The sequence below is a fragment of the Cetorhinus maximus genome, chromosome 15 (assembly GCF_964194155.1).
Source record: "Cetorhinus maximus chromosome 15, sCetMax3.hap1.1, whole genome shotgun sequence".
NCBI lineage: Eukaryota > Metazoa > Chordata > Chondrichthyes > Lamniformes > Cetorhinidae > Cetorhinus > Cetorhinus maximus.
The window spans coordinates 76,873,281-76,897,535 of NC_135893.1; the positions used below are offsets into that span (position 1 = coordinate 76,873,281).

General features: G+C 42.9%; 1 protein-coding gene across 1 annotated transcript; it reads right to left on the reverse strand.

Moving 5' to 3' along the window:
- Nucleotides 1-23,521, reverse strand: chst12a (carbohydrate (chondroitin 4) sulfotransferase 12a). The gene is made up of 2 exons (XM_078558690.1): nt 23,346-23,521; nt 1-5,240 (listed from the first exon to the last, which is right to left on the reverse strand). The coding sequence occupies exon 2, from the start codon at nt 5,166-5,168 to the stop codon at nt 3,861-3,863; it is 1,308 nt and encodes a 435-aa protein (XP_078414816.1). The 5' UTR covers nt 5,169-5,240; nt 23,346-23,521; the 3' UTR covers nt 1-3,860.
- Nucleotides 23,522-24,255: the final 734 nt, after the last annotated feature.

Sequence of the window (24,255 nt, forward strand, 5' to 3'; positions counted from 1 at the left end):
CAATACTCTGTGCTACCAAGTGACTACATAGGTAGGTTGTTAATATACATCAGAAAGAACAGTAGTCCTGGGGGATACCACTGTATACTTCCTGTCTGAAAAACAACTGTTCACTCGCCACTACTCCATTTCTGTCCATTACCAACATTGTATCCACACAGCCACTGTCCCTTTATTTGTTCATTCTGTCAAGCTTTTTTAAAGACTGAACACAAATGCAAGTCACTGGGATGGGGAGACAGAAGAGGCAGAGAGAGAAAGAAAAGAGAATTAAAAAATTGTTTGTTTGCTGCACTCACACACCACCTAGGAAATGTATGGAACAAGTCACCCATCTGCCTTTTGATTGGAGATTAGCACTTGGCAATTTAGGTAGCTGATAAGCATGCCAAGAAAATGCAATAGTGCAACTAGCATTTGTTAGCACAGAAACAACTTATGCATTTGCAGCGGATTTAATTGTACGTCTGGAGCCTCCAACTAATTTTTTTGGAGCAAAATGTGTTTGGAGAAGACTCTCTCATGATAATTTTCACCATTGTCAGCTAATAAGAGACCAGTGATCAATAGGCTGAATGTGTTTTCAGTATAAGGAATACATTGAGAAAAATATAGAAACAGTTTTGAAATAATAATTATAAAGCGAAGGAGGCATGGGGTTAATTTCTGTACAAGGTACCTCACCTTTTTCAAAAGACAGTAATTTTTAGATATCCTCATGTTTTTACCATATGTTCAATCTCAAGCACCCAGAAGTTTAGATATCCCTACGCTGCTTAACCAGAAATAGGCAGCAGACTGCATACTGTGATAGAAACAGGGATCAATCTTGCTGCAAACTATAAAATCTGCATTATAATTTTTAGGCCAATTTATCATTAATTTATAATGGCCTTTACTTAGTTTATACTGTATTCTGAAAATGGTTCCCTAGTCTGCGATGTAAGAAAGGAAATATGGAGGCATTCATATTTCCATAGGGGTCCATTTGACCAAAAAAGATTTTCAATGTGACGTTACTCGATTCCATGAGTCAATTACATCAGAAACTGTGTTTCTCTGGAATGTTAAAAACATGCAAATTTTGCAGACTCTGCTTGAATACTTATGCTGAACTATGGGAACAAGCCTATTAATGCATGACAAAAATAAAAATACCTGGAAAAACTCAGCAGGTCTGACAGCATCTGCGGAGAGGAACACAGTTAACGTTGAGTCCGTAAGCTCCTATTAATGCATGGTTTATTTGTGAATTCCAGTCAAAGTATGGATTGGTTTTATTTTGCTGACTGACATCAAAGAGTACAAACTTATAAACAGATTTACTACCTGAGGGAAAAAAGAAGGCTGTTATTAACATCAGTGACATGAAAAGCTTCTTTTTATATAAAGGCACTGCTGCACCAGTCATCGATGCCTCAATGTTCAAGTTCAGAAACCAGATTCTCTCCATTGTAATTTAAAAAAAAATTACATTCAGACTCAGTGGAGTAGGTGGGGTTTCATATCGGTGTGCAAATAACACTTCAAAAAGTCAGAAAAAAGCCTATGTTGCTTACTTGAAAGTCTTTCAAATCAGACTGAGGCAAATGCATTCTGGAACTTACATTTAAACCCTTGAGAACTAATTCAAATTATTTATTTTTTTTGTGAAATTTATTTGGCTGCACTTTTCTACTCGTGTAATTCTCTCATTATAGATGGATTAGGTTATTAGCTTTAATCATACGTTCTGACAATGAGATTCCTGCCTTTCAAAGTAAGGAGGAGTGTGTGGTGAAAAGCCTATCTGGGTCTCCAGTGCTTTAAATATAAGTTTGATTCAGTGTTTGCCATGTCTATTTTGAGTCGGAAAGTGATGGGCTCATACCCCAACTTAGGGCTTCAACATATCACCTAAACTGAGGGAATGCTACATTGTCAGAGGAATGTCCTTTGGGATAGACATTCATTGGTTCAAGTAAGCAGATTAACTGATCATTCATTCACCTAATGCTGTTCGAGGGACATTAAAAGTGTCTGATTTTTCCTGCAAAACAACAGTGACTACACTTCATTGGCTGTGAGGTGCTTTGGGCACAAGACTTTTTGTCTAATACAATCAAAAAAATCATAGTCATTAGCAGTGCAACACACTGTCTAACATGTTGCACGCAGATGAAGTTTCAGCTCATGGGAGGAGTTTTGCTTATACAACTTGCCTTTTTGCACTGAACCCAAAGAAGGAGTGTTGCAGAAAGCCTGAATTTTAATGTGTGCATTCTGGGAGAGTTTCACTAATTTAATGGCAGCTGATGCTTCAAGACCAGCAACAACCGCCCCACAGATGAACATTTCCAATTTTTTCCAGTCTGCGCCGAAGGGCCAGTTAGTCCCCATTAAAACTAAAGCAGTTATTATGCAGTTAATGAGTAAAACAGACCCAAAATATCAGATTTCCATGAGGCAAAAATTATTTTTGTCTAAGACATCTTCTAAAGTAACAGGATTTTAAAAAAAAACACAAGCTGATTATTTAGTACAGAAAATAATCGCTTAGTTTTCCCTTTATAACTATTGTCTCTTAGGCTATACAACAACAAAATGTGCAAAAATCCTCAAAATTATAAACAAGACACTTCTGTAACTCTCAAAAACAAAATCTATTGCTTTATCCCATAAATGTATAAAATATACAATTTGTATAATATTTACCATTAGTCAATGTTGAGACACATTTCTATGTGGCTTAATTGACTAGGGTCAGTAGCTCAACTTACTAACTGAAATTTGACACATCCTGGATTATGTGCAAAACATATTTGCTGTAATGGGGAATACAAGGCACATGACTTTGCTTTGACACTTTTCCAAGCATAATAGCTACAAGTGGCATTGCTTGTATGCCACTTGCCAAGGTACTTAGTAGAAATAAAATGAAATCAAAGTTAAAATTTGCCTGTAATAATAGTAGGGCTACATTTAGAATTAACCCAATATTGCACTCTCGCAGTCTGCTCAGAGAGATATTTTAATTCAAGTAAGAATTCTTCATCATGGACTCAACTTTCCCATGGAAGGTTACTTTCAAGTTGCTATACCAAATTGAATTATGAAAATCAGAAGGTGTGCACAGTATTAGGCTAGGCTACTTTTTTTAAAAGAAGATTGAGAAATCCCGGTGATGGGTCAAGGCTGTTATGCAGGACACCATCAAGATTGAAAAAGATTACAAAAACAAGCAAGGTATATCAAGTGAATATGTAAATCAAAGTCTGGACTTTTAAAGCCAGGAAATATTAAAGGAGGAGGAAATTATACTTAAAATCAATATCACAGCAGTTAGCAGGTATTCATAAAGCCAAACCCTTTCTCCCAGCATCAAGCTTGACACTGATTCTAATAATCAGTACTAAGCAGTTCTTGTTTCAACTTCAAAAAACATAAGTAAATTTGCTTCCGATTTTTCACTGATTGGTATAGAGTGGTCAACATTCAATCGCTCAAAATATTATAATTACATCACAGTAAGGAACATCTCATTGATAAATCCCAGTGACTGTATTCCACTGCCTATCAGTTTAGCAAATATGGAATATAAAATTCAGAAACTGGATTATCAGGCTAGATTTCCAACTGGTTATCAAGTCTATCCATTGGCAAAAGGACCTGCTTTACTTTACTGGCCAAAATAAAAATATTAGCACATGGGAGTGAGGAAGAATTACACATATTGTAATCTAATCAATGTGTTTTGAAATTGTGACATTTTCACAATACTGCCAACATTTTCCTGGCAAGATGGAAGTCTACCAAGGAGTTGCACATGAGGCATTCAATGCACACCCATTTTCTTTAAGGCTTTTAGTGCACCTTTGAGATCAGCCAAATAATAAATTTGTTGGTTTGGGATAACCAAAGACAACAAAATCAGGCTGGTAAAGTTCATACAGCTTTTTCCTCCAAGCCACTGGAATTTTTGAAAACCAGTCCTCTTCCCAGCTGCTAACTGTCCGGTTCCGTAAACTGAGTGGAAACTGAACAAACTTTTCCACATTCAACAACTTTAGTAAGTAACTAGCATCCTCGTCCAAACTTTCAAGTTTTCCAATAAAGTCATAATTTATTTGACATGGATGACAAAGCCTGTATACCTGTCGCCAGTGTTCATTAAAAGGCATATCTTCCTCAGTCCGTGGGTCCAACAAATACTGAATGAAGTTAATAAAGGTGGGCTTGATTCCTGCAGAGAAAGCCTCATTGACAGATGATGGCGGGTTCGAATAATTAGCATACAGTTGGAGCATCGGGATTGCAAAGCGACTGTAAAAGTCCTCATTCTTATTTCCAAACTTGCTGCGGAATGCTGAAATTAGTCTTACAAAAGGATCGCGTACAAAGAGAAATTTGGTGTACTTTTTCAATTTGATCTTCATGAGGTGTTTTGAGAATTTGCCATAATGCTTCCAGAACTTGTTGAAGGTGAAATGGCTGGTGGAGTTATGCACAAGGTCCCTGGGGATCTCAAGTGGATCATGGTAAGGAGTGCCTTGTTTTAAAAGACTTCTGCTTAATAGAATCATGATCCGCTTCCAATTAGTGCAGGCCACTTTGGGAACATAACAGTAAATAATCCCATGTCGGTCATCCACAATTAGATGGTCCAATTCCTTATTTGGAATATCTTCAAAATTCCTGTTTTTCCCTGAGAACGTGATACTGGAGTCTTCGCAAACATCTCTAATTTTCTGTTTCCTCTCATTCTGTGTCCATTCTAACTCGGTCTTAGTTTTTGCAGCATTGGTTCCCAAGTCAAAGCCTGGGAGTTGCTCCTCAAAGCTGGGTACAGATATTGCATTGAAAGTTTCTTCTATCTCATGGGATTCTCCTCCCTTTTGATATCCCTTTGTGTTTTCCACATATGTCAAGTCAAGGTCATCCTGAATAATATCAGCTTCAGAACTGGGCGTTCTTTCTTCTACTGTCTTTTTGGAATTTAGCTGGTCATGATTTAGGTCTATCATTGGAGGAAGGCGTGTGACCTGAATTCTTGTGATTGCCGTGTGCAAGTAGAAACGGGCTGTCCCAACATCATCCCAATAAAATATGATCAGTAGAATCATAAACACAGAGGCCATGATACCACAGATCTGGAAGATCCGAGACTTACTCATTTTGAGTAAGTGCATACCTGCCCTGCCTCTGTCACTGGCCTCTGCTGGATGTTCATCTACAACGAATCATCCCAAAACAAGTGGACTCTGGAGCAAAGGAGAAAGATTTCAAAATCATTAATTCATTCATAACCTGTTCAATACAAGAATGCTAATAGCATTATTTAACCACTTTTAAAAAAAGTCTAATATAATTCATAGAAACTTGGTTTTGATTCCACTTGAAACAATTAAAATGAGAAGTATTTAAAATCTGATGTGACAACCCCAGTAATATTTTGCTTGTCCATAAAAGGTAGGTAGCGTATTTGTTATCCAATTCATATTCAATATTTTTTTATTAGAACTGTCTTAGAAAGTTGTAATATTTTATCAAATATTAACAACTGAAGAGACAAATGAACTAGCAGAGCACAGTACAGTAGCACAGTAGTTATATTAATCCAGAGGCATGAACTAATAATCTGAAAAATGGAGAGTTCAAATGTTACTGTGGCAATTTGAGAATTTGAATTCAGCTTCTAAAAAATCCAGGAAATAAAGAAACAAAAACCAGTAAAAATGACCATGAAGTTGTTGAGTTGTTATAAAAATCCAGCAGGGTCACTAACATACTTTAGGGAATTAATCCTACCATCCTTATTCGGTCTGATGTTGTTGACTCTTAAAAGGCCCTCTAAAGTAGCCTAGCAAGCCACTCAGTTTTTAGCAAACAGCGAAATGAAGAGTGATGTTTTAAGATGGTAACTGATGACGATGAAGCTCTTAGGCATGGGGAGATGACAAAAGAAATAAGGTACTGATGACAGTCTTGAGATGCAGAACTCAAAAGTCTCAAGGTCAAGGGACTTTGCCGTGTGTGTGTGTGTCTGGGAGTGCTGGCATTAATGTGGAGGACACGGTTGAGGGATGAAGCTAGGCAAATCAGCTGTGGTTGGGCCAAGTGAGTTTTGGAGAGGTAGAAATCTCTAAAGGTGAGCAATCTCTCATTCTAGAGACAGAGCATAGTAGCAAATTCAGTGAAGAAAATATCTGGAGAGGGAGTAGATGAGGAAAATGAGGATAATTTTGAAAGAGAGGGGAGATTGATGAAGGACAATGTATAATAATGGATATACAGCATACCATGCAGAAGAATTGAAAATAGACAGATGAATTCCTTCAACCTCTTGTCATACTTAATCACTCAGGGGAGGCAGTTGATGATTACAAGAAGTCAAATTTCCCACTGCATTTTTGATGAATTTCTTTCCTAAGTAGGAACGTTGTATTCACAGGAACAAATGCTTGGGCGGATACCCCATTTGGTTGAGAGTTTAAACAACTTAAACCAGAGTTTTCCACTTATGCACTAACCATTTTGCAATTCGCCACCCATTAAAGTGAATGAGGAAACAACTGCAGACTGCTGTGTACAGCAGTGGAAAACCCTGGCTACTGTCTAGCTAAGCAAAACACCTTTAAATGCTTTTGTTACTGTATTTTTCTCAAATGTGTTGTCGTAAATTAGAAATGAGATCCACTTTAATAAGTAATGCCTTTTGTTACAGGTCTTTTTCTAAACCCTCAGATGTCTGTTTGGTGCTTTATTTTCAGGTTATCTTTCTTTCATTTTAGTTTTGTCTCCTCGTTTCTTTAACGTTTCCTTTGTGCTTTTCTGTCATCGGTCAAGGCGAGATAAGAAAACTACGGAGAAGTACTGAGCTGAATGCATGCCATTATCACTTTGAGGCTCAAGATCTCCAATATCTTCCTTGCTTCAACTGTCCACAAACCATAACTCAGATTGCCTTATCCAGCTCCTTCCCTCCCCATGCACCTATATTCCCCCATCTTTGCCAAGCTCCAGTAACTCGCTGGGCAGGATTTTGGGTCAGGAACCCAACGTGAGAGTCAAACATTAGAACCTAAGAAATTGGAACAGGAGTAGGCCATTTGGCCCTTCAAGCCTGTTCCACCTTTCAATAAGATAATGGCTGATTTGATTGTGGCATTAACTTCCCATAACTCTCAACTACCCTGTAGATCAAAAACCTGTCTAACTCAGCATTAAATATAATCAATGACCCAGTCTCCACTGCTTTCTGGGGTAGAGAATGTCAAAAATAAATGACCCTCAGAAAATAAATTCTTCCTCACTTCCATCCCCTTATTCTGAAACCGTGGCCTCTAGTTCTAGATTCATCCACATCCTCATCCTCACAGCATTTCCATTGTCAAGCACCCTCAGAATCTTGTGTTTCAGTGAGATCAATTCTCATTTTTCTAAACTCCAATAAATGTAGGCCCAACCTGCCCAACTTTGCTTCATAAGGCCCAAGAATTAACCGAGTGAACCCTCTCTGAACTGCCTCCAATGCAAAAATATCCCTCCTTTAATAAGGAGACGAAAATGGTACACTGTTCTCTAGATGTGGACTCACCAACAGCCTGCACAGGTGTAACAATATTTCATTGCGCTTATAGACAATCACGTTTGAGATAAGGGGGGAGGGGAAGAGAGAGAGAGGGAGAGGCAGGCAGGCAGAGAGAGAGAGAGAGAGGCAGGCAGAGAGAGAGAGAGAGAGAGAGGCAGGCAGAGAGAGAGAGAGAGAGGCAGGCAGGCAGAGAGAGAGAGAGAGAGAGAGAGGCAGCAGAGAGAGAGAGAGAGAGGCAGGCAGGCAGAGAGAGAGAGAGAGGCAGGCAGAGAGAGAGAGAGAGAGGCAGGCAGGCAGAGAGAGAGAGAGAGAGAGGCAGGCAGGCAGAGAGAGAGAGAGAGAGAGAGACAGGCAGGCAGAGAGAGAGAGAGAGAGAGAGAGAGGCAGGCAGGCAGAGAGAGAGAGAGAGAGAGAGAGAGAGGCAGGCAGAGAGAGAGAGAGAGAGAGGCAGGCAGGCAGAGAGAGAGAGAGAGAGAGAGAGAGGCAGGCAGGCAGAGAGAGAGAGAGAGAGGCAGGCAGGCAGAGAGAGAGAGAGGCAGGCAGGCAGAGAGAGAGAGAGAGAGAGAGGCAGGCAGGCAGAGAGAGAGAGAGAGAGGCAGGCAGGCAGAGAGAGAGAGAGAGGCAGGCAGGCAGAGAGAGAGAGAGAGGCAGGCAGGCAGAGAGAGAGAGAGAGGCAGGCAGGCAGAGAGAGAGAGAGAGGCAGGCAGGCAGAGAGAGAGAGGCAGGCAGGCAGAGAGAGAGAGAGAGGCAGGCAGGCAGAGAGAGAGAGAGAGAGGCAGGCAGGCAGAGAGAGAGAGAGAGAGGCAGGCAGGCAGAGAGAGAGAGAGAGAGGCAGAGAGAGAGAGAGAGAGGCAGGCAGGCAGAGAGAGAGAGAGAGAGGCAGGCAGGCAGAGAGAGAGAGAGAGAGGCAGGCAGGCAGAGAGAGAGAGAGAGAGGCAGGCAGGCAGAGAGAGAGAGAGAGAGGCAGGCAGGCAGAGAGAGAGAGAGAGAGGCAGGCAGGCAGAGAGAGAGAGAGAGAGGCAGGCAGGCAGAGAGAGAGAGAGAGAGGCAGGCAGGCAGAGAGAGAGAGAGGCAGGGGCAGGCAGAGAGAGAGAGAGGCAGGCAGGCAGAGAGAGAGAGAGAGAGGCAGGCAGGCAGAGAGAGAGAGAGGCAGGCAGGCAGAGAGAGAGAGAGGCAGGCAGGCAGAGAGAGAGAGAGGCAGGCAGGCAGAGAGAGAGAGAGGCAGGCAGGCAGAGAGAGAGAGAGGCAGGCAGGCAGAGAGAGAGAGAGGCAGGCAGGCAGAGAGAGAGAGAGGCAGGCAGGCAGAGAGAGAGAGAGGCAGGCAGGCAGAGAGAGAGAGAGGCAGGCAGGCAGAGAGAGAGAGAGGCAGGCAGGCAGAGAGAGAGAGAGGCAGGCAGGCAGAGAGAGAGAGAGGCAGGCAGGCAGAGAGAGAGAGAGGCAGGCAGGCAGAGAGAGAGAGAGGCAGGCAGGCAGACAGAGAGAGAGAGAGGCAGGCAGGCAGAGAGAGAGAGAGGCAGGCAGGCAGAGAGAGAGAGAGGCAGGCAGGCAGAGAGAGAGAGAGGCAGGCAGGCAGAGAGAGAGAGAGGCAGGCAGGCAGAGAGAGAGAGAGGCAGGCAGGCAGAGAGAGAGAGAGGCAGGCAGGCAGAGAGAGAGAGAGGCAGGCAGGCAGAGAGAGAGAGAGGCAGGCAGGCAGAGAGAGAGAGAGGCAGGCAGGCAGAGAGAGAGAGAGGCAGGCAGGCAGAGAGAGAGAGAGGCAGGCAGGCAGAGAGAGAGAGAGGCAGGCAGGCAGAGAGAGAGAGAGGCAGGCAGGCAGAGAGAGAGAGAGGCAGGCAGGCAGAGAGAGAGAGAGGCAGGCAGGCAGAGAGAGAGAGAGAGGCAGGCAGGCAGAGAGAGAGAGAGAGGCAGGCAGGCAGGCAGAGAGAGAGAGAGAGGCAGGCAGAGAGAGAGAGAGGCAGGCAGAGAGAGAGAGAGGCAGGCAGAGAGAGAGAGAGGCAGGCAGAGAGAGAGAGAGGCAGGCAGAGAGAGAGAGAGGCAGGCAGAGAGAGAGAGAGGCAGGCAGAGAGAGAGAGAGGCAGGCAGAGAGAGAGAGAGGCAGGCAGAGAGAGAGAGAGGCAGGCAGAGAGAGAGAGAGGCAGGCAGAGAGAGAGAGAGGCAGGCAGAGAGAGAGAGAGGCAGGCAGAGAGAGAGAGAGGCAGGCAGAGAGAGAGAGAGGCAGGCAGAGAGAGAGAGAGGCAGGCAGAGAGAGAGAGAGGCAGGCAGAGAGAGAGAGAGGCAGGCAGAGAGAGAGAGAGGCAGGCAGAGAGAGAGAGGCAGGCAGAGAGAGAGAGGCAGGCAGAGAGAGAGAGGCAGGCAGAGAGAGAGAGGCAGGCAGAGAGAGAGAGAGGCAGGCAGAGAGAGAGAGAGGCAGGCAGAGAGAGAGAGAGGCAGGCAGAGAGAGAGAGAGGCAGGCAGAGAGAGAGAGAGGCAGGCAGAGAGAGAGAGAGGCAGGCAGAGAGAGAGAGAGGCAGGCAGAGAGAGAGAGAGGCAGGCAGAGAGAGAGAGAGAGAGGCAGGCAGAGAGAGAGAGAGGCAGGCAGAGAGAGAGAGAGGCAGGCAGAGAGAGAGAGGCAGGCAGAGAGAGAGAGGCAGGCAGAGAGAGAGAGGCAGGCAGAGAGAGAGAGGCAGGCAGAGAGAGAGAGAGGCAGGCAGAGAGAGAGAGAGGCAGGCAGAGAGAGAGAGAGGCAGGCAGAGGGAGAGAGAGGCAGGCAGAGGGAGAGAGAGGCAGGCAGAGGGAGAGAGAGAGAGAGAGAGGCAGGCAGAGAGAGAGAGAGAGAGGGAGAGGGGCAGGCAGAGAGAGAGAGGGAGAGAGGCAGGCAGAGAGAGAGAGGGAGAGAGAGGCAGGCAGGCAGAGAGAGAGAGAGAGACAGACAGACGTGAGACACAGTCAGATGAAGAGAGAGAGAGAGAGAGAGAGGCAGGCAGGCAGAGAGAGAGAGAGAGACAGACAGACGGACGTGAGACACAGTCAGATGAAGAGAGAGAGGCCTCAGATGGAGGTGCCCTCTCTCCAATATTTTAATATTGGAAATAAAATATTGCTCTCAGCAGCCAGGACTCTGGAGGGGAAACCAGCCAGTTGGAAAGGGCCTCAAGGTCTGCCTGCAGCACTGCACCAACCTCCCCACCCGTCTACCAGAAGGCCTTAAGTGGCCATTTAACTTCCTCAATTAGCTACCTGTCACTTGGAGGCGGGTAGCCCTGGGCCCCACCACCATCATCCCTGCTAAATGTTTTCCTAAACTCCTTTGTTGGCTTTAAAGGTTCTCTAAAAAACCATATGTTTTCAACAAAGCCACCTCCCACCTGCCCCGATTTGCCATTTCTGTTCTGTCCCTGTTTTTTACCTGCAACCTCCCAAGTGCTAAGATATTTTCACTATGTGAAAACACAAAACTATAAGTTATTGTTACAGCTGTAGCGCTCCGGAGAAAATGTCTAAAAAAAACTTTTTAAAAAAAATGCATGCCACGTAGTACTTCCAGAATCTGATTGGCCAACCCTGCTTAATGATGTAGCTAAGGCTGAAAGAAACCATTGTAGATGCTGTGAACCTTAATTAGCGGTTGAGGCAGTTATGTGAAGAGATCCGAGGGATAAAGTTCCACAATGTGGCAAGTTGCTGGCACTGAGCCAGAAAACACTTTCTATCCTAGCTAGTGTTTAGTGATTGAACTGCTCAACCTAACTGCATTTGCATTGTGACGGTACAGCAAAAACTACGGTGACCATTAAAAGAGTATTGCTCTGTAAATTGGTAGAAAGCACTAACATCCACCAAAAATTTTGATCTCTTGCTGATACAAGGTTGGCAAACAAGTGTAATTTAGCAGAATCCTGACAAGCTTAATTAAGGACTAGTATTTACCAAAAGAGCCAAGTTAGAATTTTTATAAATAAATATTTAGAAAATCCTTCAGCATGTAATGGAAATTGAATTTCAAGGTAAAATGAGCACTTATAGTTGGAACTACTGGAATTTGTATTGAAATCAAGCAAGGAATACATCTTGATAACCATTAACGAACTCACAAGAAAGGTACGAAGGCCCTACTTAAATACGCAGTTTATACTGGACATCAGCTTAAACAGTGAAATTTGCAGACTGGTGTCAGCAAGTAGACACATTGCACTGCCAAACTCGGGAGGTGTTTTGTTAACAACAGATGTGTCACACTCAGTGAGCCAAATACTCCAAATCATATTTCTTCCACCTAATCACAAACTGAATCTGTGCCCAACGCAAAGAAAAAACAAATCTTTGAACATTACATCACCCTGCGAATACTGTTGCCCCAAAATAATTTTTATTTCACTTTTCACCAAAGATGCTCTGCTGATCTACTTTGTAATCTCATAGAAATCAAATATCGTGATTAACTGGCACAGTTCCAAGCAGCAAGGTCTTATCTATAGTATACAGAATCAGATATTAAACAGGATAAAAGTTATAGAGCTATTGGGGAACAGCAGGGCAGTGGATTCATGTTGGATTGCTCTAGCAAAAAAACACAATGGGGCAAACAGCATGACATGCTGTAAACTACTGTGGCACTATATGCAGTATAAAGAGTTAACAGGTATACTAACAATGACGATGACGATGATGTACCACTGACTGGTACCAATCATGGTTTAGTCTAACCCATGACTGACTGGTGTCAGTGGTACATCCATCTACATCATACATTAGCATATCCCAGTTTTTACCTCTTTACACTACACTATGGATGTCTTAAAGATGAGATACTCATGCACAATTAGAATTTCTTCTACAGCTTTCAAAATAATGGCCCAGATCTTTTGGTCAGTGTCAATGCTACACGCATTGCTGCTGCCCGCGAAGGTTTCCATGCTCCAAACTTTCAATCGGGTCTTCTGATCTCAGCTGCAACATCGATGGGTCAGTGCAGCCATCCCTGCAGAAGACCGACGAGCACAGGAGAAAATGGATGGAGAGACCCCTTTTTTACAACTGTGCTGCTGCATTCAGATAAGTTTTTGAAACGTCAAGTCTTTTAGTGGGTGAGCGAGTAGGCAGGCAGGCGAGTGAGCAATGTGGTAATCAGTTGGGTCGGGGGAGGGGTGGGGGCTGGGTTAGTCGGGTCCGGGGATGATGTGAGGGGAGGAGTCAATTGTGGTGCTCAATTCAGTTACGCTGGTTAATCACTTGAGTTAGGCCAAGTATTAACTGGTGGGTCAGTATTCAGGTAATTCCCACATATCTGGCCCAAGTCTCTGGCAGTGAACTCAGGGGACATTCACAGAGGATTCCGGGCAGCGGAATCAGCCTATCGGAAGTTTAAACTTCACAGGCAATTTCAGCGCATGTGCGCGCCTCAGGACTTCTGTGGCATCCTAATGCGCATCTCCCAACTTAAGTCCAGATTTTGACGATACGGATACCAAAAGATTTGGGCTTTTTTTTTTGATTAAATTGCATAATCTGGAAAAACATTCAAAGATTCCCACAGCATAAATACAGGATATGACATAAGGGAGGAATGAATAATGGTTATCATTCATGAGGAAAAGGACCCATCTCTTGAATGGCTATATTTGCTGTCTTTTGGTGAGATATTCTTTTTACTCCAGCTGCCTTTCAAACAATTTTAAAAACATGGGCGTATCTAGAGGAACAATTAGCAGGCGGAATGGTGATAATGGTTTGGCACACAAACATTTTAAAGTTAGTCTCGTTTGATGAGACGAGTCTCAGCAAATGGTGCAGGTAGCGTGGAGGCTTGGACACTCGTGCAAATCCTTCTTTAATCACATTGGGATTCTTTTATCACTGTGAAAAATAAGCATGTTACATACCAGAAGTTACAATATAACTACTGATAACTTGAAAAGTCCAAATAGCAACATTTCGTTACATTTATAGAATAATTTTAAACTCCAGCTCAATGAAAGTATAAACATGATAATAATTCACTTATGGCACTTTGAAGTTTTCTTATTTATAGTTCACAAGTAATGAAGTAATGCATTATCAACTAGGATAACAACATAAAAAATTCCAGATTCAACTTGGTGGAAAGTATGAAGGGAAGAGCATATAAACTGATCTGAGGCAATTTGCATTCCATGACCCTGATCAGCTTAGTCTGGCAATGCATCCATTTCATAGAATCATGCATTAGGAAGCCAGTTAGCCCATCAAGCCTGCTCCGCCAGTCAATAAGATCCTGGTTTGATCTGATAGTGATCTCAACTTCACTTTCCTGTCTCCCTTATCGATCAAAAATCTGTCTAACTCAGCCTTGAATATATTCAATAACGCAGCCTCCACTGCACTCTGGTGAAGAAAATTCCGAAGACTAACCATCCTCAGAGGAGAAATTCATCCTCATCTCCGTCTTAAATGGGAGACTCCTTATTTTGAAATTGTGCCTCCTAGTTCTAGATTCCGTTATGAGGGAGAATCGTATGAATGCTACCCAAGGTGGGATCTAGTTTACTTCTGTCCAAATGTGAATAATTAATTTGTGCAGATTATAGCGTCAAAAACTTATGTAACAATAAAGCCAATATCTCTCTGCTTCTATAAATGGATTTTAAAATTGTGTGGAACAGAATTTCACTCGTCATAATAAACAGATGGAATATATCAGCATTGGGTTGGTAAATTTAAGACAGCTGGATGGGTATTTGAGAAGAGATTGAGAGGTTTTTGAAAATGCTGTGGTGAGACACATTTTGTAAATCCTGGAACTGGTGATATTTTTTTAATAAAAACAATCTTATATGTTCCTATGGTAAAGAATTACATTTTGCAGATATTTTCCCCTCTTTGCTGCCTGTGAAGGTAGTAAGCGAAATGGATTTTGGGTTTGGTTAGTCTCAGTCTAATTCCCAGTGAGCTAGAGCCACATCGAAACTGCATGTAATTGAGCACAAGCTGGCAATCCCGCTCAGTGAATACATGAGGATAGCTGGTTTTGGATGTGGACAGATTCATACTAATGCAGTGTTCTGAAACTATGATTAAAACAATTATTTAGACAGATTATAGGAAGCTTTAGTTTGTACTTGGCAAACTCTGTGCAACCTAGAAAATGCGATAAAGCTAGCTCCACAAACATTCAGGCAAAACTCCTACAAAATCAACTTCATTGGACAGGACACAGTGTCCAGATGACAGAAAAGTGTCTCCCCTGCCAGGTCCTGTCCTCTCAACTCTCAAATGGCCAACATTCTAGGAGAGGACAAAGATAATGTTTCAAAGACATTCTGAAGCTCTTCTTGAAGCACGATAGCATTGACATTAATAATCAAGGGAAGCTTGCTTTCAATCATTTTAAATGAGGGCAACTTGTCCATCAAGATGCATCACAATGAGTCACAATGCCTTAATGAGGCAGAGCAGTGGCAGAGAAGGAAAGAAAAGGAAGAAAATCCTGTACTCCGGATCCCATGACTGCGTGGGAAATTGTGCCCCATGTGCCCAAAGATCTGTGGGTCGAGAATTGGCCTGTTCAGTCACATGAAGACCCATGGCAGAAACTCATGATCCTGAATTGACGGCATCCTCGAATCGAGGGGCAGCTGATGACAATGCTGACAAAATGGTGATGAAAAGAAGTGTAATCTATTCTCCAGTAACAATATCTTACACCTTAATGAATGCAAATCACCAAAAAGAGCCAGATGGATTAATTCCCAGTAAGACCATTGCAGAACCTATTTTGCAGCCTTTGCTAATATAAGTTAAACTTGCAAAATCTCTCTCCTATTTTTATTATGATCCAGTTTTAACTCCCACATTCTTTTGTTCTAATGGTATTCTATTGCTCTTTTTTCCCCCTTGCGTGAACAATTTTTCATTTTTAATCCAATGACTCAAAAGGAGTAATGGACTAACAAACATCAAGAGAACTCAGCATTAAAGATAGAAACATGTTCTCAGTTCACTATACCCAGTACTTTTATGCGATATCCCAGTGGTTTACCCAACCACACTCGACAAATTAACCTGAGCAGGTACATGGGTGCAATAGAGTATCAACCCAGACCATGAGTTCAAGTCCCAATATAGCAGATTGCAAAAGTGAATTGATTAACCATCAAAGCTACTCAATTTCCATAAGAATGTAACTGGTTCACTAATGTTAAGAAAATCAACTACCTCCTGCCTTGTCCAGTCCGTGTGTGACTCCAGTCCTACCACACTATGTGGATTAAACTTAATGACTTTAAGAGGTTTAGCAATTTTAGCAGAATCGGAATGAGAAATATTGCAGATTTGCTGTCACTCACATTCCAAGAGCCAATAAGAAGAAAGCTGAGCTGCCTCTCAACAAGACAGCTGCACATAACATGTGGATGGCTGCAATACAAGATATCCATGCATGTACAATTAAATATATCCCACATATCTGTTAATAATTAGCGACCATCAGCATAAACAGAGTAGATAAAATGAGCAGATGCAACCTCAAGGTCAGTTAGTGCACTGTCTATAAATGTGTCCTGAAAAACATTGAATTGAAACCCGAAAGGTGGCTTTACTTTATACCAAAAACAATTTAGATTGTATTAGTCAACAAGTCTACAATGGAGATTACGTTTAGGCAGGCCTCAATCTTCAGGGCTCTCATCACTAAATAAAAAAGAAAAACAGTTTGAAGATAAAAAAGCTGCAACTTTTAACTACCTTTTTTTTAAAACTACAGTTGCTTGTTGCTCTGGAGGGACGAGGATTTCGGTTGTTCTCTAAATTATAAGTCGTTTAACAATTCTCCTTTATTAAAGAAAACAGATAAGTGAAATGAGTTTCAAAACTGACCAGCTTGAAGATGTTTATTTCTGATAATATTCCACATCATTAACTAAATGCTCCATGTTTTAAGTCAATGGTAGCAGTTTATCCCAGGTCTGAAGGTCATGAGTTTATTCCCCAAGTCAGGAATTGAGTGCAATATCTGCAGAATCTAGACTGACTTCAGTACAGGCTTGAAATGGAACTGCATTGCCAGAGATGCTTTCAGATGAGATGCAAAACCAAGACCCCATCTACCTGCTCAGATGGATATAAAGCTCTCATGGCTTTTATTTGAAGGAGGGCTATTCTTCTAGTCACCAGTCCCAAAATTTGTCCCCAACCAACATTACCAAAATAGATTATCTGATCATTTATTTAATCTCTGTCTGCAGAACCTTGATACTAGGCAAAGGAAGTTAATGGGCAGTAACTTCCTCAGAGTGACAATCAATGTCGGATTACACTCTGTGCCTAATTCCTTACATGATTTTTCTTTCGATCCTGTCTTGCCCGACCCTCCATCTCAGGCCAGGTGAGATCCAGGCAGTGTAGCTCATCCCAAGGTCCAGCGTTGAAGTCCAGTTCTGTCAAAGTGAAGGAGGACATGCCCTCTTTTTTTTACAGCACTAGCTGCCATAAACCAGGTAAGTAAAAGTCCCATGAAATTTAAAGGTCCTTGACAGGCCATAGAGAAAGTAAGTGCCCAAGGTGACTGGAGAGTGGGGGATGGGTGAAGGAGGGGGACTCAGCTCAGACCTTTTGAGAGGGGAGTCGTGGGTGGGGGTGAGAGATATTGGGTTAGATCAGTGGGCGGGGCGGGTCAGTTTGGGCTGGGGAGGAGTCCCGTGAAGTGGGGTAGTTGGGCGGTAGGTGGGTGGGGGAGAGAGCGAGAGAGAGAGAGAGAGAGAGACAGACAGACAGACAGACACTTGCCCTGTGTGGATGGGGGTCGTTGGTCTGGGTGTTTACAATAGTCACCCAGGAGTTAAAAGGTATTGATTCTTCCAACCTTTTCTGGGTAATTATTGGTGTAACACAGTCAGAAACATCCAAAGTGTGCGATTTAAATCGCATTTTCGGGGCAGCAGCCTTGCTGCTGGCGCAGTTTTATGTACTCTGCCATTTTGTGGGCATATGAACTTTTACCCTTGTGTCCAAATAATTTTTTCTGAATGTGTCCCATGCAAAATACCAGGATGCCGGATCAGGCCTGCCGTGTAAATGAGTTTGATACCCCTGCTTTAGGGGAAAAGGGGGTAAACATGGCACTGGGTAGGATGCTGGTCAGTTTTAGATGAGAGTTGACACTGAAACAATGGCTTTCTTCTGTACTGTAAACACCAGAGAATATAGACCCATTTTATTCAATCTCTGCTCACAGGACAGCCCTCTCATCCTAAGAATCGATCTAATTCATTGCTCCCTCTCCAAGACGAGATGTTTTCCTTACGTAGGGAAGGAAAACAAAGCTATACACAGTAGCCCAGGTGTGGATATATAATCTCTCTACCCTCTCTCCTAACCAAATATTTAAAGCATACATTGGAGGAATGTGTGATGTAATCTTCAAATAAATAAACTATAAAAAGGCAAAAAAAATTCAGTGGTGAAGGTAAATTAAAGACTTCAACAAAATAAAACTTTAAGTCCATTATACTGATGACTTGTTTACCTATTCAAAGCGAAAATGTTCCAAAGCTTTATATAAACACTCAAGTTCAATATTCAAATACCTGAAAGTTTGTTTTTTTCGCAAATTCCCTGTAATAAAATGGGTGTGTATTGTGAAACCATTAAAAAAAAGTCATCAAAAATCTATAATACTACATGGAATATAACTTGCTTTCAATACCATGGTTCTACTGTTTGAAGAGTTGGACTACACCCATTTTATACATTCTTTTTCCATGGGACCCTTTCCAAGGAGCTCCATAACAGAGCTGGTTTTAGGATGGGTGTAAGCTGCATGGAGACAGTCTTAAAAATGAATATCTCCAACCATTACACATCTTTTAAAATTAATTAGGGTATTGCTAGTGTTAAGGTGTTGGGGAAATGCTTTATATCAAAAGCACTTCCACCACAGTAATATTCCATTCTTTTAAAAGAAAATTTTATTTTAAAATGTGTGTATAAATAGAAAATTGGTAGATTATCATTTCTATACAACATACAACACATCTGTGGCTGTTTCTTTTATGAATAGTGTTTTGCGCTAATGCTTTTTCTTTATGAGTCATCACTTTTCTTATACAGAATTACACAGGCCTGGACTTTGAGGTCAACAGCAAAAAAAAAATAGTGCTCGCTGTTCACTACGATGACAGCTGCCCGCAAAGCTTCCGTGGGCTACTGAGCGGAGACCTCCTCTAATCCGGCATCTGAACAAAGCAGCCTCATTAGGGATCTATGAAGTGTGAGAGCTAGGTCAGAAATAGCAAGGCTCTTCAACCAGATTGAAGAATCCTAAACGAGATGCGCAGAGTCTAAACCAGGAAAGCAGGACGTATAAATTAGATTTAAATCATGCGTAGAAAACAAAATAAAAACTGCATAAAACAACTGGGATTAAGAGAGAGCACTAAAATAGAGAGCCAGAGAAAAATAAATTTTGTTTTTACTAAATCTACACGTTAAGTCTGAAGGAACAAGAACCCTTACTTTTAAAAGTAAATTTTCACAGCCAGAGAGGCTGTTTGTAAATAATTATCAAATTACAAATTCACTTACTCCTGAATGCACTAATCCTAAATTTATCTGCTCTTTTTAGGTGAGGAATTAGTGGGCAAGTAGCCTTGTTGTTGCATTAATTTCAGCGCCGGGTCCACTGGCAAGGATTGTTATAACGCACCCTGTGGAGGAGCAGGATATTTGACAGCAACTTCCAGATTTTTGTGTTTAAATGGACATGTGGAGACACCACATTGCTGTATAATTTACACTGTTTACATGGTGAGTGCTTTACAGTTATTAGCTACCCAAAATACAGCCATCGAATATAAGGGCAGAACAAGCTATTTGGTCCAACTAGTCTGTGCTGGTATTTATACTCTGCACAAATCTCCTCCCATTCAATCCACCTTTTCTCAGCCTTTCAACGGGTTATTTCCACCTTTCAGCATATACTTACGTCCCCTTTTCCCCTGCAGACTCTGCTCATTTCCTTTTGAAAGCATCTCAGATATTTGCCTCAAACCACTTCCTGTGGTAGTGCCTTATTCTATGTTCTAACCACTCCAAATAAAGAAATTCACCTTCTCGGATTTATAAGTAATTATTTTGTATTAATGGTCTCTAGTTTTATGTTCTCCCACAAGTAGAAACATGCTTTCCACGTCTGCGCTGTCCAACCCATTCATAATTTTGAAGACCTCGATCAGGTTCTCCTCTAAGTATTTGCTTTTCTGAAAAAAAAGTCGCAATCTGTTCAATCTTTCCCAACAGCTCTAACTCTCAGTAATGGTACTATCCTTGTAAATAATTTTTTGCCCTTTTGCCGATGTTTCTATGCCCTTCTTATATTTTGGCAACCAGAACTGAATGTGGCTTGGTCAAGGTCTTACACAAGTTTAACTTAATTTCACTAGGTTTGAATTCTGTACTCCTAGAAATAAGACTTAGAGGAACTGGTCTACAATTAATCTTAAATGCTTCAATAATGCTGATAATCACTGTCCATCTGAGGAAGAGTGCCTCAATTTCTGTCATTACAATCTGTTGCATCACTGGCAGCCTTCTATAGTCTGCCTTACCTATTTTACCTTTATGGTGCAAGTAAATTAATATTTAAATGCAATAAAACATCCCAAGACACTTCAAAGGAGCAGCAAACATAATCTGGCACTGAGCCACATAAGGAGATATTAGGACAGACGCCCAAAAACTTGGTCAAAGATATGGGTTTTAAAGAGAGGCTTAAAAGGTAGAGAAGGTTGCAGAGGGTTTAGAAGGAGATTCCAGAGCTCAGGGACTGGACATTTGAAGGTGGTGGAGCAAAGGAAATTGGGGATGCACAAGTGCCTGAATTGGAGGAATGTAGAGTTCTTACAGGGCTGGAGACCAGAAAGATAGAGAGAGGTGAGTCCTAAGGGGGATTTGAACAGAAGGATAAGAATTTAATTTTGACGCCTTGTTGAACTGGGAGACACTGTAGGTCAGTGAGTATAGCTGAAATGGAAAAACTGGACTTGGTGTGAATTAGGAGATGAGCAGAGTGTTTTGAATGAACTCAAGTTTACAAAGTATGGAAGAAGGGAGGCCAACATTGGAACAGTTGAATCTGAAGTATAGGGATGGATGAGGGTTTCATCAGCAGATGAATTAAGGCAAAGGCAGAGACCATTACAGAAGATACGGGGTTGGAAATTCGCCTCATGGTTAAATTGGTCACAAACAGTTGGTTCAGCCTCAGAAGGCTACCAGGGAGGGAGATGGAATTGGTGACGAGGGAACAGAGCTTGTGGCTAAATACAATGTCTTCAATCTTCACGACTATTATTGAGGGTAAATTTTTGTTGGTCCAATGCTGGATGTTGGACAAACAGCATGACAAATCACAGGCAGTGGAAAGATTGACAGAGTGGTGGTGAGGTCTTACTGGATGTCATGAGCATGCAATTGGAATCCAGTGTTTTGTTTTCAATGATGTTGCCAAGGGACAGCATGTAGAAGAGAAATAGGAGTAGGACATGGATAGATCCTTGAGGGATTCCAGGGGTAATGTTTTGGACAGGGAAGAGATTTTCCAGCTATGCCTGGATAGATAAGAATGGAGCTAGGAGGGTAATTTCACTCAGCTGGACAATGGAGAAGAGGCATTTGAGAAGAATGCAGTCAACCATGTCAAAGGTTGCAGACAGGTCAAGAAAGGTGAGGAGAGGTAGTGCAACACAGTCACAAAGAATGCCATGATTTTGATAAAGATCATTTCTGAGCTGTGGTGGGGCAGAAGCCTTGATTGGAGAGGCTCTTGTTCACAAGTGAACATTTTGGAAGCAGACGCGGAGAGGAACAGCGATAGGTGATCAGCTGGAAGAATCCACAGGGTCAGCCTGTGGTGAGTCAATGAAAGGGGAAGGAGGCTGGCAAGATTTGCTCCCAGTGGATACTTTCAACAGAAAGCTTGGCAAGAAAGTGGGCAAAAATTTGACAGGCGGAGTATAATGTGGGAAAATATGAGGCTGGCCAATTTGGCAGGAAGAACAGAAAAGTGGAATACTATTTAAATGGAGAGGGATGACAGAATGCTGCAGTATAGAGGGATCTGGGTGTCCTTGTACATGAATCACAATAAGTCAGCGTGCACGTACAGCAAGTAATTCGGAAGGCAAACGGAATGTTGGCCTTTACTGGAAGGGGGATGGAGTATAATACTAGGGAAGTCTTGCTACAACCGTGCAGGGCATTGGTAAGACCACACCTAGAGTATCGTGTGCAATTTTGGTCTCCTTACTTAAGGAGGGATATACTTGCATTGGAAGCAGTTCAGGGAAGGTAGACTAGGCTAATTCCTGGGATGAAGGAGTTGTCTTATGAGGAAAGTTTAAGCAGGTTAGGTCTAAACTCATTGGAGTTTAGAAGAATGATAGGTGATCTTATTGAAATATATAAGATTCTGAGGGAGCTTGACAGGGTAAATGCTGAGCGGATGTTTCCCTTTGTGGAGGAATCTAGAACTAGGGGGCACAATTTAAAAATAAATGGTCTCCCATTTAAGTCCAAGATGAGGAGAAATTATTTCTCTCGGAGGATCATTTGTCTTTGGAGTTCTCTTCCCCAAAGAGGCTGAGTTAAACAGAATTTTGATCAACAAGGGAATCAAGGTTATAGGGAGCAGCAGGAAGGTGGAGTTAAGGCCACAAGGAGATCAAGCATGATCGTATCAGATGGCGGAGAAGGCTGACTGGCCTACTCCTGCTCTTATTTCTTATGATCTTAGAGCAAAATGGGATAGTTGGGACTGTTGCTCATAAGCAAGCAGCTTGATTGGGAGGATGCTGATGGGCACAGAAGGATGGGACACAGGAGAGTAGGAAGTTGAGGGGGTAATGAAGGTTGGTGCCAGGATTTGGGGTCAGAGAGCAGGGTAATGAACAGTCAGGATGACAGGAGAGAAGGATGTAAGAGGAGAAAAGAAACAATAAAACAAAATACTTCAGATGCTAGAAATCTGAAATAAAAACACAAAGTGCTGGAAAAACTCAGCAGGTCTGGCAGCAGATAAAACCAGTAAAACTTGGGAAATGACTGGTCCAAGGCTCGAGTTCCATTTTAAGATATACAAGACCAGCCTGGACCAATACCACTCATTTCCCAAGTTTTACTGGTCTTTTCTTGTGGGGAGCATCAATGGAGAGAGAAAGAGTGGAGTGGAGTGGAGGACCAGTTCTGCAGAGGAGTCAGATTGAATTCGAAACATTAACCCCGTTTCTCTCTCGACAGGCGCTGTCAGGCTTACTGAGCATTTCCAGCATTTTCTGTTTTTGTATTAGACAAGAAACAAGTCTTGGGTCTGGAGCAGCAGTAAAAGCACCCGCGAATATAGGCTTCACTGCAGAGAGTGCCTGCTCCTTTCCCCTTTCTCAGAGCAGTGAAATAGTCAATACAAAGTCATGTCACATTCAGCAAATGCCATATTCATCCCTCCCCCGTCCATGGAGGCTTTCACAATGTCCTCTTTATCCTGGCAGGAATTCCCCTCTTGCCTGGGTATCACTGTCCTCCCGCTGGGGAAAGGGACCCACCACACCCAGCGGCTCTCACTCGCTGCACAGGCGGCTCCCCGTCCGGGCTTCACCCGGGAGAAAGCCCCTCCATTCCGGGGACTGTCTCTCACCCTCCGGCCGGAGACCCTCCCTCACCAGCCCTCACTCACATCCTCATTCCTCCCCCGGCCGCCCCTCACTCACTCACATCCTCATTCCTCCCCCGGCCGCCTCCTCACTCCTCCTCCCCAACCCCCGGTGTCTCTTACCTGCCGTCACCGCCGACCCGCGGCTCGAGCTGCTGTTACCAGGCAACGCTGCCACATCGCGGCCCCGCGCCCCTGCCTCTTCTCGCGAGGGCAGACCACCCGGTCACGTGCGATGCCGTCGGGCTCGGGCTCGGACGCCAGCCGCCCAGCGCCTGCGCGGTGCCGTCAGAGGCAGGCTGGCGGGTGTCTTGCTTGTAAGTGCGATCTGTTCTATCCCTAGTCCGCTTTGTCAGGCTTCGTTATCGTTGTAAACTAGTCCAGCCTATCGGGTCACCGCTTCTTCGAGTTCAAAAGAAAATATAACGTTTCTTCAGGACGAAAGAGCCTAAGACACCCGTTGGGAAAACCTGGATCAATTGAGATCCTGAAGAGCAATAACAGCAATGGGCCCTGCCTCTCCTGCTGTTTCCTGGCCCCTCATTCCCCCCACCCACTAGCCTTCAGGTGCCCAGAATTGGGAACCATCGTCACAGTGGGCTCGAACTGTTTTACATAGGGTTAGCGAAACTTATTGGTTTTTTGTCCTGTACGCATCCATTTGTAAAGCCCGCCAAAAGCTCAAGTTTGACCTTACAACCACAGCTTTGTCAGCCAATTACACACAACTTGATCATTCATATTATGCAACCATCTCTGATTCTTTGAGCCAGACCCTATGCAATATCCAAAAGACTTGAACCTCACAAAGACTGGAAACAAGAATCCTGCTTAGGAATGATAATATCTTGAACTATTAGTAATATATTCTATTCGTGCAAAACTCCTGGTTTCGCTTCTAAGTTTAAAAATAGCAAAACACTCCAGTAAATTAGCACCAATCAATGTTAACAGAAAAATTACATTTTGCATTGAGTGATAAATGTTGTCACTGAATTGAAATGAACCACATTGATAAATGCCCAACATGGAG

What these genes read in the sequence shown, in the direction of transcription:
- chst12a (XM_078558690.1), bottom strand. Translation starts at nt 5,168, where the DNA reads ATGCACTTACTCAAAATGAGTAAGTCTCGGATCTTCCAGATCTGTGGT.